The sequence below is a fragment of the Scomber scombrus genome, chromosome 6, assembly GCF_963691925.1.
Source record: "Scomber scombrus chromosome 6, fScoSco1.1, whole genome shotgun sequence".
NCBI lineage: Eukaryota > Metazoa > Chordata > Actinopteri > Scombriformes > Scombridae > Scomber > Scomber scombrus.
The window spans coordinates 29,376,324-29,389,769 of record NC_084975.1 but is presented as its reverse complement, the minus strand read 5'-3'; the positions used below and the strand labels follow the sequence as shown (position 1 = coordinate 29,389,769).

The 13,446-nt window shown below is 38.6% G+C and overlaps 1 protein-coding gene across 2 annotated transcripts; it reads left to right on the top strand.

The window, feature by feature from the left end:
* The first annotated feature begins 549 nt into the window (after positions 1-549).
* On the top strand, positions 550-10,743 carry LOC133982362 (myosin heavy chain, fast skeletal muscle-like). 2 transcript variants are annotated; one of them, XM_062421398.1, is made up of 40 exons: positions 550-756; positions 789-810; positions 842-975; positions 1,079-1,235; positions 1,323-1,350; positions 1,430-1,535; positions 1,629-1,721; positions 1,812-1,875; positions 1,956-2,054; positions 2,149-2,252; positions 2,382-2,520; positions 2,643-2,761; positions 3,073-3,222; positions 3,313-3,483; positions 3,572-3,875; positions 3,997-4,061; positions 4,153-4,240; positions 4,354-4,471; positions 4,562-4,685; positions 4,986-5,122; positions 5,214-5,469; positions 5,560-5,802; positions 5,884-6,060; positions 6,148-6,293; positions 6,388-6,478; positions 6,581-6,970; positions 7,077-7,203; positions 7,295-7,413; positions 7,519-7,715; positions 7,984-8,167; positions 8,278-8,443; positions 8,577-8,701; positions 8,812-9,120; positions 9,222-9,425; positions 9,516-9,641; positions 9,732-9,902; positions 10,001-10,105; positions 10,194-10,289; positions 10,399-10,530; positions 10,723-10,743. In XM_062421398.1, the coding sequence occupies exons 1-40, from the start codon at positions 550-552 to the stop codon at positions 10,741-10,743; spliced, it is 5,814 nt and encodes a 1,937-aa protein (XP_062277382.1). The 2 variants fall into 2 exon arrangements, with proteins under 2 accessions (XP_062277382.1, XP_062277381.1); XM_062421397.1 differs by lacking the exon at positions 789-810 and having other exon boundaries at positions 832-975.
* Positions 10,744-13,446: the final 2,703 nt, after the last annotated feature.

Below are 13,446 nucleotides of genomic sequence, written 5' to 3'. Positions count from 1 at the left end.
CAACATAGGTTGTAGAAATATTTTGTACAACTGAATTCTTTGCTTTCCTACAATATGAAATAACATTTATATTTTTCTTGTAACTTGACAATATATACTGTAGTAGTATGATACATTTGAACAATTCTTTATTTCTTGTTTTCTCCGCTGGCTTAAATCTAACATTTTTCAACAGGATTGTGGAATATAATACTTTTCACAGAGAGTAAGGTTAAGGTATGTATAACTTTTACTATTGATGACTTAAAAAAAGAAATATATATATATATATATGTATATATATATATAATCTTAGAGTTTGTGCATGGTTAATTAGTGACCTTGTGTATTTTTTCTCCAATTTGGACAAAACTAAAATCTCATAATTGTAGTTCTTCCAACTGTGAAGTCAGAATGAAAAGCTTTAACTGAAAAGAAGACTACCTAAAAATATGTAAAGACATTGTTTTTAACTAGATATAACTGCATAGATTTCTTTCAACAAAACAAACAGAAAATCAGACTGAGATTGGTATCCTTTGACTTGTTACACAGACATAAGCCGCCACCATGAGCACAGACGCGGAAATGGCCCTGTACGGCAAGGCTGCCATCTATCTCCGTAAGCCAGAGAAGGAGAGACTTGAGGCTCAAAGCAAACAATTTGATGCCAAGACAGCCTGCTATGTGGCCGATGTCAAAGAGCTGTACTTGAAGGCAACAATCCTCAAGAAAGATGCTGGCAAAGTCACCGTCAAAATCCTGGACACACAGGAGGTTGGTATCATACAGTCAGATGCAAATGGGAGATAGATGTGAACAGTACTCATTGTGACTAATGTCCTGTTCCAGGAGAGGACAGTTAAAGAAGATGACGTCCATCCAATGAACCCTCCCAAGTTCGACAAAATTGAGGATATGGCCATGATGACCCATCTCAATGAAGCCTCTGTCTTGTATAACCTCAAAGAGCGTTATGCAGCATGGATGATCTACGTAAGAATATCTGATATTGAGCAAACACAAATTTTGAAAATTACTCTACAGTCCTTGTAGAAAGAAATGAGGTTATCTATAATATCTCCATGATCACTTTCAGACCTACTCTGGGTTGTTCTGTGCCACTGTGAACCCCTACAAGTGGCTCCCAGTGTATGATGGTGAAGTTGTAAATGCCTATAGAGGCAAGAAGCGTATGGAGGCTCCACCCCACATCTTCTCTGTCTCTGACAACGCTTATCAGTTCATGCTTTGTGGTAAGTTGTGAACAATGGAGAATGTATCAGTACATGGAGGTTTCTTCTGCAAAATACATTAATTGCTTTTCTTTTTCATTTTAACAGATAGGGAGAACCAGTCTGTCTTGATCACGTAAGTGTTTTGTTTATCAAATTTTGCAAATTAATCAAATATTTTGATCAAATTCTTATAAGTCTGTGTCTATACCCAGTGGAGAATCTGGTGCTGGAAAGACTGTCAACACCAAGCGTGTCATCCAGTACTTTGCAACAATCTCAGTTGGTGGAGACAAGAAGAAAGAAGCATCAAAGATACAGGTACGATAACATTTCTGAAATTACAGAATATGTTTCAAGAAAAACAACCAAGTCCTTTGATGATATGATATGAATTCTAAACATGAATTGTAGGGGTCACTGGAGGATCAGATTATTGCAGCCAATCCCTTGCTGGAGGCCTATGGTAACGCCAAAACTGTGAGAAATGACAACTCCTCTCGTTTTGTAAGTATGGAGCGATTTCTACACATAAGAAAGGTCTTGTTGCATATTGACCATGTGGAGGGATGTTAAAAATTAATCTTTCCCAAACAGGGTAAATTCATCAGAATCCATTTTGCAACATCTGGCAAATTGGCTAGTGCTGATATTGAGACATGTAAGTGACAAATTCTTATTTTAAGTATATATAACTCACTAAGAATAGCCCAAATAGTGACTCATGAACAATATTTGTAGATCTGCTAGAGAAGTCTAGAGTGACATTCCAGCTTCCTGATGAGAGAGGCTACCACATCTTCTACCAGATGATGACCGACCACAAGCCTGGTATCCTTGGTAAGTAGACTGAGTCATTGTACAATGTTAAACTTACTTTTAATATTGATGTGAAACATAGTGTGCTGAACTTTTCACCCTTTTTGATCTGCAGAACTAGCACTCATCACAACCAACCCCTACGACTTCCCCATGTGCAGCATGGGTCAGATTACAGTGGCCAGCATTGATGACAAAGAAGAGCTGGATGCTACTGATGTAAGTGAATGTATCTTCCTAATGTGTTCATATATTTTGTCAATACAATCAATACAACATAAAAACAACAGTTTTCAACGTATTTTCTGAAGTGATTTTCATTTGTATGAATACCTTCTTTGCACACAGAATGCTATTGATATCCTGGGCTTCAATAATGAGGAGAAAATGAGCATCTACAAGATGACAGGTGCTGTCCTCCACCATGGTAACATGAGGTTCAAGCAGAAGCAGCGTGAGGAGCAGGCTGAACCTGATGGCACAGAGGGTGAGTATTGAATATTAGCTCAGGTGGTAAGGTCCTTTACCAGACTGGTTTCTGTTATACAATGACAGACACTCTCTGTCACATACTGTATATATTAACTGTAAAACAATTCACTTTTTCAGAGGCTGATAAGGTTGCTTACTTGTTGGGTCTGAACTCTGCTGACATGCTGAAGGCTCTGTGTTATCCCAAAGTGAAGGTTGGAAATGAGATTGTCACCAAGGGACAGACTGTACCTCAGGTAAATAAAAAATATTGGTATCAGTTTCTTCTACTAACTAACAAGTTATATTTATGTTACAACTGATTAGTCAGTTAGTACCACTTAAGTTATCCAGTATAGACTTTATTAGGAACAATAAAATTGTATTTTTTTAAATTTGTAATATCAGGTGAGTGTGACATTTAGCTTTAAAATCAAACATGTTAACAGGTTTTTGTCTGATTACAAATAAACAAGTGTATATTGCATAAATTTAGAAAACCACTAATCCAGCATTCTACAAAACAACGAGTCAATAAGTCAAATCTTGTCTTTTATTTTTTCTTCAGGTGCAGAACTCAGTGCCTGCCCTGGCCAAGTCTATCTATGAGAGGATGTTCTTGTGGATGGTCATCAGAATCAACCAGATGTTGGACACTAAAAAGGCCAGGCAGTACTTCATTGGCGTCCTGGATATTGCTGGCTTTGAAATCTTTGATGTAAGGTTCATTCCTAACAAAGCTGATTTGTTTAAGACAAGGTATTTTTATTGATTTGCATTGAATACTCAATCATTCATTCACTCACAGTTCAACAGCATGGAACAGCTGTGCATCAACTTCACCAATGAGAAACTGCAGCAGTTCTTCAACCACACCATGTTTGTCCTGGAACAAGAGGAGTACAAAAAGGAGGGTATTATCTGGGAGTTCATTGACTTTGGTATGGACTTGGCTGCCTGTATTGAGCTGATTGAAAAGGTAAGCACTTAGTTTTGGGATTCTATGTATTTGTGTTATTCTAACTTCATGTACAACTTAATGACAAACTTTTTCCCACTTTTTAAAGCCCATGGGCATCTTCTCCATCCTTGAAGAGGAGTGCATGTTCCCCAAGGCTTCAGACACATCCTTCAAGAACAAGCTTTATGACCAGCATCTTGGCAAAAATAAAGCATTTGAGAAGCCAAAGCCAGCCAAGGGCAAGGCTGAGGCCCACTTCTCCCTGGTGCACTATGCTGGTACTGTGGACTACAATATCAGTGGCTGGCTTGACAAGAACAAGGACCCACTGAATGAGTCTGTCATTCAGCTGTACCAGAAGTCCTCAGTTAAACTTCTGTCTCTTCTGTATCCTCCTGCTGTTGCTGAGGGTATGATATTAACTTCTTAAGGTTGTAGATACTGCATATTTTGACTAAATGTAGAATGTGTTGATGGAAATATGAAGTCACATTCTAACAAATGTTTTTTTTTTGTTGAACTTCTTAACAGATACCACAAAGAAGGGAGGCAAGAAGAAGGGTGGTTCTATGCAGACTGTGTCTTCACAGTTTAGGGTAATGTTTAACATTGCACATTTAGGAATAAAATCAAATTTCAGATTATAATCAAACAATTATGACAAGATTTACTATCTTGGATCTACAGGAGAACTTGGGCAAGCTGATGACCAACTTGAGGAGCACCCATCCTCACTTTGTGCGCTGCCTGATTCCCAATGAGTCAAAGACTCCAGGTACATAGATTATGTAACCTTAAGTCTTGTTGGGATGGTGTACTTAGTTTTGTGCTGCTTTGACAAGGACAATAAAAATTCACAAAAATGGCTAACAAATGTCTTTCATACAGGTCTGATGGAGAACTTCCTGGTCATTCACCAGCTCAGGTGTAACGGTGTGCTGGAGGGTATCAGAATCTGCAGAAAAGGTTTCCCCAGCAGAATCATCTATGCTGACTTCAAGCAGAGGTATCACTGACAATATTCTTTACATCTTCTAATACTTGACACAAACTACTGAGGAAATCTTACATTGACCATTAACTCTCAAATCAAAAGGTACAAGGTACTGAATGCCAGTGTAATCCCTGACGGCCAGTTCATTGACAACAAGAAGGCTTCAGAGAAACTGCTTGGTTCAATTGATGTTGATCACGACCAGTACAGATTTGGAACCACCAAGGTAAGCACCTTGCATTTCTCATTTTACTTTGGCATAATCAAAAAGGAGGTTGTTCCGTTTGTTTTTTTTCTCTGTTTATCAAAAACAACTGAACTAATTTTAATGATTAAAGTACTATGTTAGGCCAAGAAAGTTTATTAATAATTGGTATAGATCCAGAGCACCCAGCATGTGGTTATTTATTAAAATATTTGCCTTAAAACTATTTGTTTGTTTTACATGGGGTTTTCTCTGAGTTCATCCTAGTATTAGTGTTAACTGTAGTGGGCAGACGTTCATTTTCATTTTCTGTTTGATCAGGTGTTCTTCAAGGCTGGTCTGCTGGGTACCCTTGAGGAAATGAGAGATGAAAAACTGGCATCTCTTGTCACCATGACTCAGTCTCTCTGCCGTGGTTTCCTCATGAGAAGGGAGTTTGTGAAGATGACTGAGACGAGGCACGTTTAAAACAGTTAATCCTGCACATTCAGTCATGGTATGAAAAAATCACAAACAACAATGTCCATAACAGCACATGTTTTTCTCCAGGGATGCTGTCTATACAATCCAGTACAACGTACGCTCATTCATGAATGTCAAACACTGGCCATGGATGAAGGTGTACTACAAGATCAAGCCTCTGCTGAAGAGTGCTGAAACTGAGAAGGAGCTCATGAATATGAAGGAGAACTATGAGAAGATGCAAAATGATTTGACTACTGCTCTGGCCAAGAAGAAGGAACTGGAGGAAAAGATGGTGTCTCTCCTGCAGGAGAAGAATGATCTGCAGCTGCAAGCAGCATCTGTAAGTAGACATCTAAAGATATATGGCTTTTCTCACTTTGTGTCCACAATATGTAGATGTACTAACACATTTTTCCCAAATGTGAACTAGGAATCAGAGAATCTGTCAGATGCTGAGGAGAGATGTGAGGGACTTATCAAGAGTAAGATTCAGCTGGAGGCCAAACTCAAAGAGACAACTGAGAGGCTGGAGGATGAAGAGGAAATCAATGCTGAGCTTACTACCAAGAAGAGAAAGTTGGAGGATGAATGCTCTGAGCTCAAGAAGGATATTGATGACTTGGAGCTTACCTTGGCCAAAGTGGAAAAGGAGAAACATGCCACTGAGAACAAGGTTTGGAAATATTACCATATCCAGCATATCAAGTAACATTATCAAGATTAACATTTGATAACATCGTTCTTTCAAACTTAGGTGAAGAACCTGACTGAAGAGATGGCCTCTCAGGATGAGAGCATTGCTAAGCTGAGCAAGGAGAAGAAAGCCCTCCAGGAAGCTCATCAGCAGACTCTTGATGACCTGCAGGCTGAGGAAGACAAAGTCAACACTCTGACCAAGGCCAAGACCAAGCTTGAGCAGCAAGTGGATGATGTAAGATGAACAGCAAGGTTTCCCTTGAACGTGATATTTTAAAAAATATGTACACATTAATAACTCTAACTAAATATTAATATGCAGCTTGAGGGTTCTCTGGAGCAAGAGAAGAAGATGCGCATGGACCTGGAGAGGGCCAAGAGAAAGCTTGAGGGTGATCTGAAACTGGCCCAGGAATCCATCATGGATCTTGAGAATGACAAGCAGCAGTCTGACGAGAAAATTAAAAAGTAATAACATTGTTTTATTCCTTTAAAACAATGATAAGGTTTCTAAACATGGCAAAAGGCAAGTATAAACCTTTACTATAATTTTTTCTAACAGGAAGGACTTCGAATTGAGTCAGCTCCTTAGCAAGATTGAGGATGAGCAGTCAATGGGTGCCCAGCTTCAGAAGAAGATCAAGGAGCTTCAGGTGACTCACACAGTGTTACATAAAATACTTACATATAGATATTTACTATTACAAGTTTAAAAGTGAATGTTTACTGAACGAAAAACATATCTACATTAACAGGCCCGTATTGAGGAACTGGAGGAGGAGATTGAGGCTGAGCGTGCTGCTCGTGCCAAGGTTGAGAAGCAGAGATCTGATCTCTCCAGGGAACTTGAGGAGATTAGTGAGAGGCTGGAGGAGGCCGGTGGTGCCACAGCTGCCCAGATTGAAATGAACAAGAAGCGTGAGGCTGAGTTCCAGAAGGTCCGCCGTGACCTTGAGGAGTCCACACTGCAGCATGAGGCTACTGCTGCTGCTCTGCGCAAGAAACAGGCCGACAGCGTTGCTGAGCTGGGTGAACAGATCGACAACCTCCAGCGTGTCAAGCAGAAGCTTGAGAAAGAAAAGAGTGAATACAAGATGGAGATTGATGACCTCTCCAGCAACATGGAGGCTGTTGCTAAAGCAAAGGTACATAATATGTTACACAGTGTTTTAATATCCTAAGTTACTAAGTACATGAATAACTAGTACAAATACAATCTGATCTGTGATACTGACAACTTTTCCTCATTAGGGAAATCTTGAAAAGATAAGCCGTACTCTTGAGGACCAACTTAGCGAAATAAAGACCAAGAATGATGAAAACCTCCGTCAAATCAATGACCTGGGTACACAAAAAGCACGTCTACTGACTGAAAATGGTATGTATGAAATAGGGTTCAACTACAGTGGTCTGCAGTGTGTCTGAGAAACTGAACATAAAGTAACGTTTAATGACAATTTTCACACAAGGTGAGTTCGGCCGTCAAATTGAAGAGAAAGAGGCTCTTGTCTCTCAGCTGACCAGAGGCAAACAGGCCTTCACACAGCAGATTGAGGAGCTGAAAAGACACACTGAAGAGGAGGTTAAGGTAAAAAAGAAAAGAAGACAACCTTTAAATAAGAGTGTAAACAGGGTATTATGTATGACTTAAAATTTTTAAAAATTGCTCACTCAATAATATTTCGGATTTTAGGCCAAGAATGCTCTTGCCCATGCACTGCAATCAGCTCGCCATGACTGTGAACTGCTGAGGGAGCAGTTTGAGGAGGAGCAGGAAGCCAAGGCTGAGCTGCAGCGTGGAATGTCCAAGGCCAACAGTGAGGTGGCTCAGTGGAGAACTAAGTATGAAACTGATGCTATCCAGCGCACTGAGGAGCTTGAGGAGTCCAAGTGAGTACAATCTAAAAAATAAAATGGCAAGATGTTTAGCATTATGGTACAGCTCAAGTGATAGCAGTGCTACTTGTGTCAATACCTGTATGTAAACAAATTAATCCAAACTTTTCTTTCATTTCATTAGTCTTTTTATGTTCAAGGAGATTCATAAAGAATGTGATTATTTGTATTTCATATATGCAAAGATACCAGGAAGGATATAGGTATTTGTAAGTTGGGTATAAATCTTTTACTGAGAAACACATTTGCCATTTTTTAACAGGAAAAAGCTGGCTCAGCGCCTTCAGGAGGCTGAAGAGCAGATTGAGGCTGTGAACTCCAAGTGTGCTTCTCTGGAGAAAACCAAACAGAGACTCCAGAGTGAGGTGGAGGACCTCATGATTGATGTGGAAAGGGCTAATGGGCTGGCAGCCAACCTGGACAAGAAGCAGAGGAACTTTGACAAGGTACTACCATTTATTTATTGCGGCCAAAAAACAAAGAGAACAAAAAGTATTTGTCATTGCATGTATTAACTAAGTCGACTGTTATTGACTGTGTGAACTGTGTAAATTAGGTGTTGGCAGAGTGGAAACAAAAGCATGAGGAGGGTCAGGCAGAGCTTGAAGGAGCTCAGAAGGAAGCTCGTTCTCTCGGCACTGAGCTGTTCAAGATGAAGAACTCCTATGAGGAATCTCTGGATCACCTGGAGACCATGAAGCGTGAAAACAAGAATTTGCAACGTAAGTTCCAAACAGATCGTGTTAGGAAGTACAGCTTGATTGTCTTCAACACGTATGTGTATGTATTTTATATTTACATTTTACATGTAAATTTTTGGGTTTAAAGATATTTAACACATGCATCTCTTTTCAGAGGAGATTTCAGATCTGACTGAACAGATTGGTGAGACTGGAAAGGGCATCCATGAGCTTGAGAAGTCCAAGAAGCAGGTGGAGACAGAGAAGGCTGAGATCCAGACAGCTCTTGAAGAGGCTGAGGTAAAAAAACTTTCCAGGGAAATCTTCTGAAAATATATTTTAAATAATGGATGAATTCATTAGACAAAGTCTGAGGCAAAGATGAACATTTTGTTCTGTGATATCATTAGGGAACTCTGGAACATGAAGAGTCTAAGATCCTGCGCGTCCAGCTGGAGCTCAACCAGATCAAAGGTGAGGTGGACAGGAAGCTGGCAGAGAAAGATGAGGAGATGGAGCAGATTAAGAGGAACAGCCAGAGGGTGACTGACTCCATGCAGAGCACTCTGGATTCTGAGGTCAGGAGCAGAAATGATGCCCTGAGAATCAAGAAGAAGATGGAGGGAGACCTGAACGAGATGGAGATTCAGCTGAGCCATGCCAATCGCCAGGCTGCTGAGTCCCAGAAACAGCTGAGGAATGTGCAGGCACAGCTGAAGGTAATATTGTAATATATAGTTGTTGTTGCACAGACTATAGTCAGTCAGAACATTTACATTTTGGTATTCATGTAAATATTTTCCCAATATTTTTTCAACAGGATGCACAGCTGCACCTTGATGATGCTGTCAGAGCCCAGGAAGATCTCAAGGAACAAGCTGCTATGGTGGAACGCAGAAATGGTCTCATGATGGCTGAAATTGAGGAACTGAGAGTTGCTCTGGAGCAGACCGAGAGAGGCCGCAAAATTGCTGAGCAGGAGCTGGTGGATGCCAGTGAGCGTGTTGGACTCCTGCACTCTCAGGTGAATATTCCTTCAAACTTCCATTAATTCACAAATCTAAACCATTATGTAAAGCAAGTTATAAATCAACTCATTTGACTTCTCTTTTAGAACACAAGTCTACTGAACACAAAGAAGAAGCTTGAGACTGACTTGGTTCAGATCCAGAGTGAAGTGGATGACAGTGTTCAGGAAGCAAGGAATGCAGAGGAGAAGGCTAAGAAGGCCATCACTGATGTGGGTTTACATTTTATTTGTTCTTAATTTGAGTAAGTAAAATTCGCTTTTTCAGATATTTTTAATGACATTTCATGCTTCCTCTGATAGGCTGCAATGATGGCTGAGGAGCTGAAGAAAGAGCAGGACACTAGCGCTCACCTGGAGAGGATGAAGAAGAACCTGGAGGTCGGTGTTAAGGACCTGCAGCACCGCCTGGATGAGGCTGAGAACCTGGCCATGAAGGGTGGCAAGAAGCAGCTCCAGAAACTCGAGTCTAGGGTAAAAAAGTTATTTTAGAAATATGCACAGTTGAAGAGATGTAAGAAAACATACAACATGCATTCTAAATATTCTCTGATATTTCTGCTTTCCTCAAGGTGCGTGAGCTTGAATCAGAGGTTGAGGCTGAACAGAGACGTGGAGTAGATGCTGTTAAGGGTGTCCGCAAATATGAGAGGAGGGTGAAGGAACTCACCTACCAGGTACAGCCATATTAACACTTAAAATGTACAATTCAATCAATCAGTCATTCCGACAACATTTATACATCACGTTTATTTTCTATCACAGACTGAAGAGGACAAGAAAAACGTTAGCAGGCTTCAGGATTTGGTTGACAAGTTGCAGCTCAAGGTGAAGGTCTACAAGAGGCAGTCTGAGGAAGCGGTAAGGACAACATACATTTTCAGTACTGAAATCTGTCAGTTATTTTACACAAAGAAAACTTCTGGTGTTTTTTGGACATTCAATCATGTCTATCTCTATGGAATTCCAGGAGGAGCAGGCCAACGTTCATCTGTCCAAGTGCAGGAAGGTCCAGCATGAGCTGGAGGAGGCTGAGGAGCGTGCAGACATTGCAGAGTCCCAAGTCAACAAACTGAGAGCAAAGACCCGTGACTCTGGCAAGGTAAACATTCAGTTTAGATAACCAACTATTGTCATTCTTGAATATACATCTGTCAATATGTGAGAGTAGATACATTACAGTATTATATTCTACCTACATAGTATTAGGTTTAAATTAATTCATCTGATTCAAATTATTGTCACCTAAAGCTCATTAAAATCTAACTCACATACAATATTTATCTGTTTACAGGGAAAAGAAGCAGCTGAGTAAAGCACAATGAGCGTTTTGCTGTGTTGAATCATAAAATATGACAAAATCCATGCTGAAACAATAAAGATAAAACATTTACCCTCAAATTGCTGTCTGTATTACTTTCATGTATTTGCTTCCAATGAAAAGTAGATGTTAATTTTGAACAATTAGTAATTCAGACAATTTGTAAAACTCAAATGTAAATCATGTGAAAACCATGAAGCTACAAAAGTAAACAATTAACTTTTACATTCTTTAATGCTGACTGTTTTGGTTATTGAAATATAAAATAAGCGGTGCGAGGATTACTGTGACATTAAAAGGTTTTCAGCCAAACAATGAATAAAAAATGTCTAATTAGACATTCCTTAACATTTGACATAACTTTGGCATGGGCAAATAATAAACCTGATGTGCAGAGAGACTGGAAAGACAGGAAGAGTATGCAGGATTTAGTGGCATCTAGCGGTGAGGTTGCAGATTGCAACCAACTGAATACCCCACCTCTCACCCTACCCTTCCAAGCATGTAGCACCTATGCTTTGCAGAACCTATGGTTGCTGCAAAACTCACAACAGACGTGAAAGTCCCTTTCTAGAGCCTTTGTTTGCTTTGCCTGTTCTGGTCTACTGTAAAAACATGATAATGATAATGCAACATGACGGGCTCCACTCATTATGTAGATATGAAGGGGGCTCATGCTAAGCTAACGAAAACACAACTATTATTATTTTAGGGTGATTATGCACTAATTAAAACATACTTATGAATATTATATATATTTCTGCCAAGTCTGTTCTGTGACATGCCACTAAATGCTAAACAATGAACCTTTAATCACCAAGCTGGTCAAATAGCAATACATCTGGCATCCAATGTTCACATCTCATGTACTCATGTTTAGCTGCATCCAGCTTTCCTCACAAAATCAATAAATGCGGTGACAATATTTTAAGTCTTATCATATAAATACAGAATGAAATAGGGAGAAGCCAGATATGTATAGGACAAATAGCCAAATTATATAAAATATCATTTATTTGAATCAGGCACTCCACAGAGAAACCTGTGGACGATATGTGAATTACTCTGATTTGATATTATAATGTTAAGTGTCTGGACCATAACAAAACATAAACTATATGCATACATATTCAAACATATAAAATAACTAATGAATACTTGGAAGTGTGATGTGAGTGACAACTGGGTAAGCTTCAAGTTCACTTTTACATACTTTTGGCTTTTACATTTAAACATTCAGAAAATATTTTGCTCTACAAACAGAATGAGGATGACATTCAACTAGCATTGATGTGTCAAGCCAAAAATGGACAAGAAGCTATGTCTGCAGAGTCAGTTAAAGTGTTAATAGCCTGACCTATGAGTGTGAATGCCACAGACATATCTCTTACACCCAACTACAAGTACTAGTAAAGTTATTTTCAGAATTTACTAGGTCGCCTATAAAGTTGGAATAAAATATTTGTACCTCTTTCCATTAAATGATTGTAAAAATGTGATTTATTCTTGATAGATAAAGTGTATATAATCTCAAAATTGTAAAGGTGATTACTGATGTGTATGAATAGACAATAAAAAGAGGAATGTTTCTGAAAACAAAATTATTCCAACTTTATGGGCAACCTGGGTATTTCTTGTGAAACTAACCTTAACGTAATTGTTTCAATTTAAATTTAAACAATTTAAACACCCCTGTTCACATAATTTAATTTAATTTTACAAGCCTTTTATTCAATTTAGTGTTGCGTAAAATATAAATTGGTAGTTTTATTTTATTGCTAAATTTAATTAAATCATTAACTTTAAAAAAAATAGTTTAATTCTATTTTCACTCAAACTGATTTTTTATGAAAGAAGACTTTGAATACATATTGTAATCAGTGTGCTGCAATAAAGTGCCCAAATCAATGAATATCAAAAAGGACATCAACTCGAACTTTAAAATTACCTATTTTAAGTAAGGGATTATCACACATTTGAGATCTGTTTTGCCAGTGGAAACCTGAAACATAAGATGTGTTTCAGGCATGTAGCATCAGCTGTTGTCCTAACCATATTTGGCATGCGTCCCATATTTAACTCTTGCTTTGTAAGCAAGACACATCCAATGCAAAGATTCAGATTCCAGTCTGTGAGTGTGGTAGAAGGCTGATTAAGTTTGTGGTTTAACTATTATAATGCTTCAGACCACAGCAGTCCAAATATGCAGCACTGTTATTTATACATTATGATATATGTAACAGCAACCTTTTTATATTAATTAAACAATTAATTTGAACTATTATGAACACTTTTTTCCGAAATAATGACAAAAGTTACGTATGAACCACAACTTTGTATTACATTCACACATAATTTAAATTACTTTAAAGTTAATGAGAATGTTTTTAACTCAATTATTTTGAATGTGTTTTGTTATATTATTACCAGCTTCTTAAATAGTAACCTGGCTTCAAACTATGGTGTTGCATTTAGATTGTTTTGTGAATTTCCTGCTTGGAACTAAATTACATTTATAAAGAATAAAAGTCTCAGAGTAGAATTAACACAGAAGTAAGCTTCAAGGATGAGTACAGTCAGTCAACAGGTGGCGGAAATTGTGGATCTAAGGGATGTTCAGAAATAGAGAAGGTGTGAAGTGTTTGAGCAGCTGGTGATGCTAGTGTGCGTGATGAACTTCTGGACTAATGCAAACAT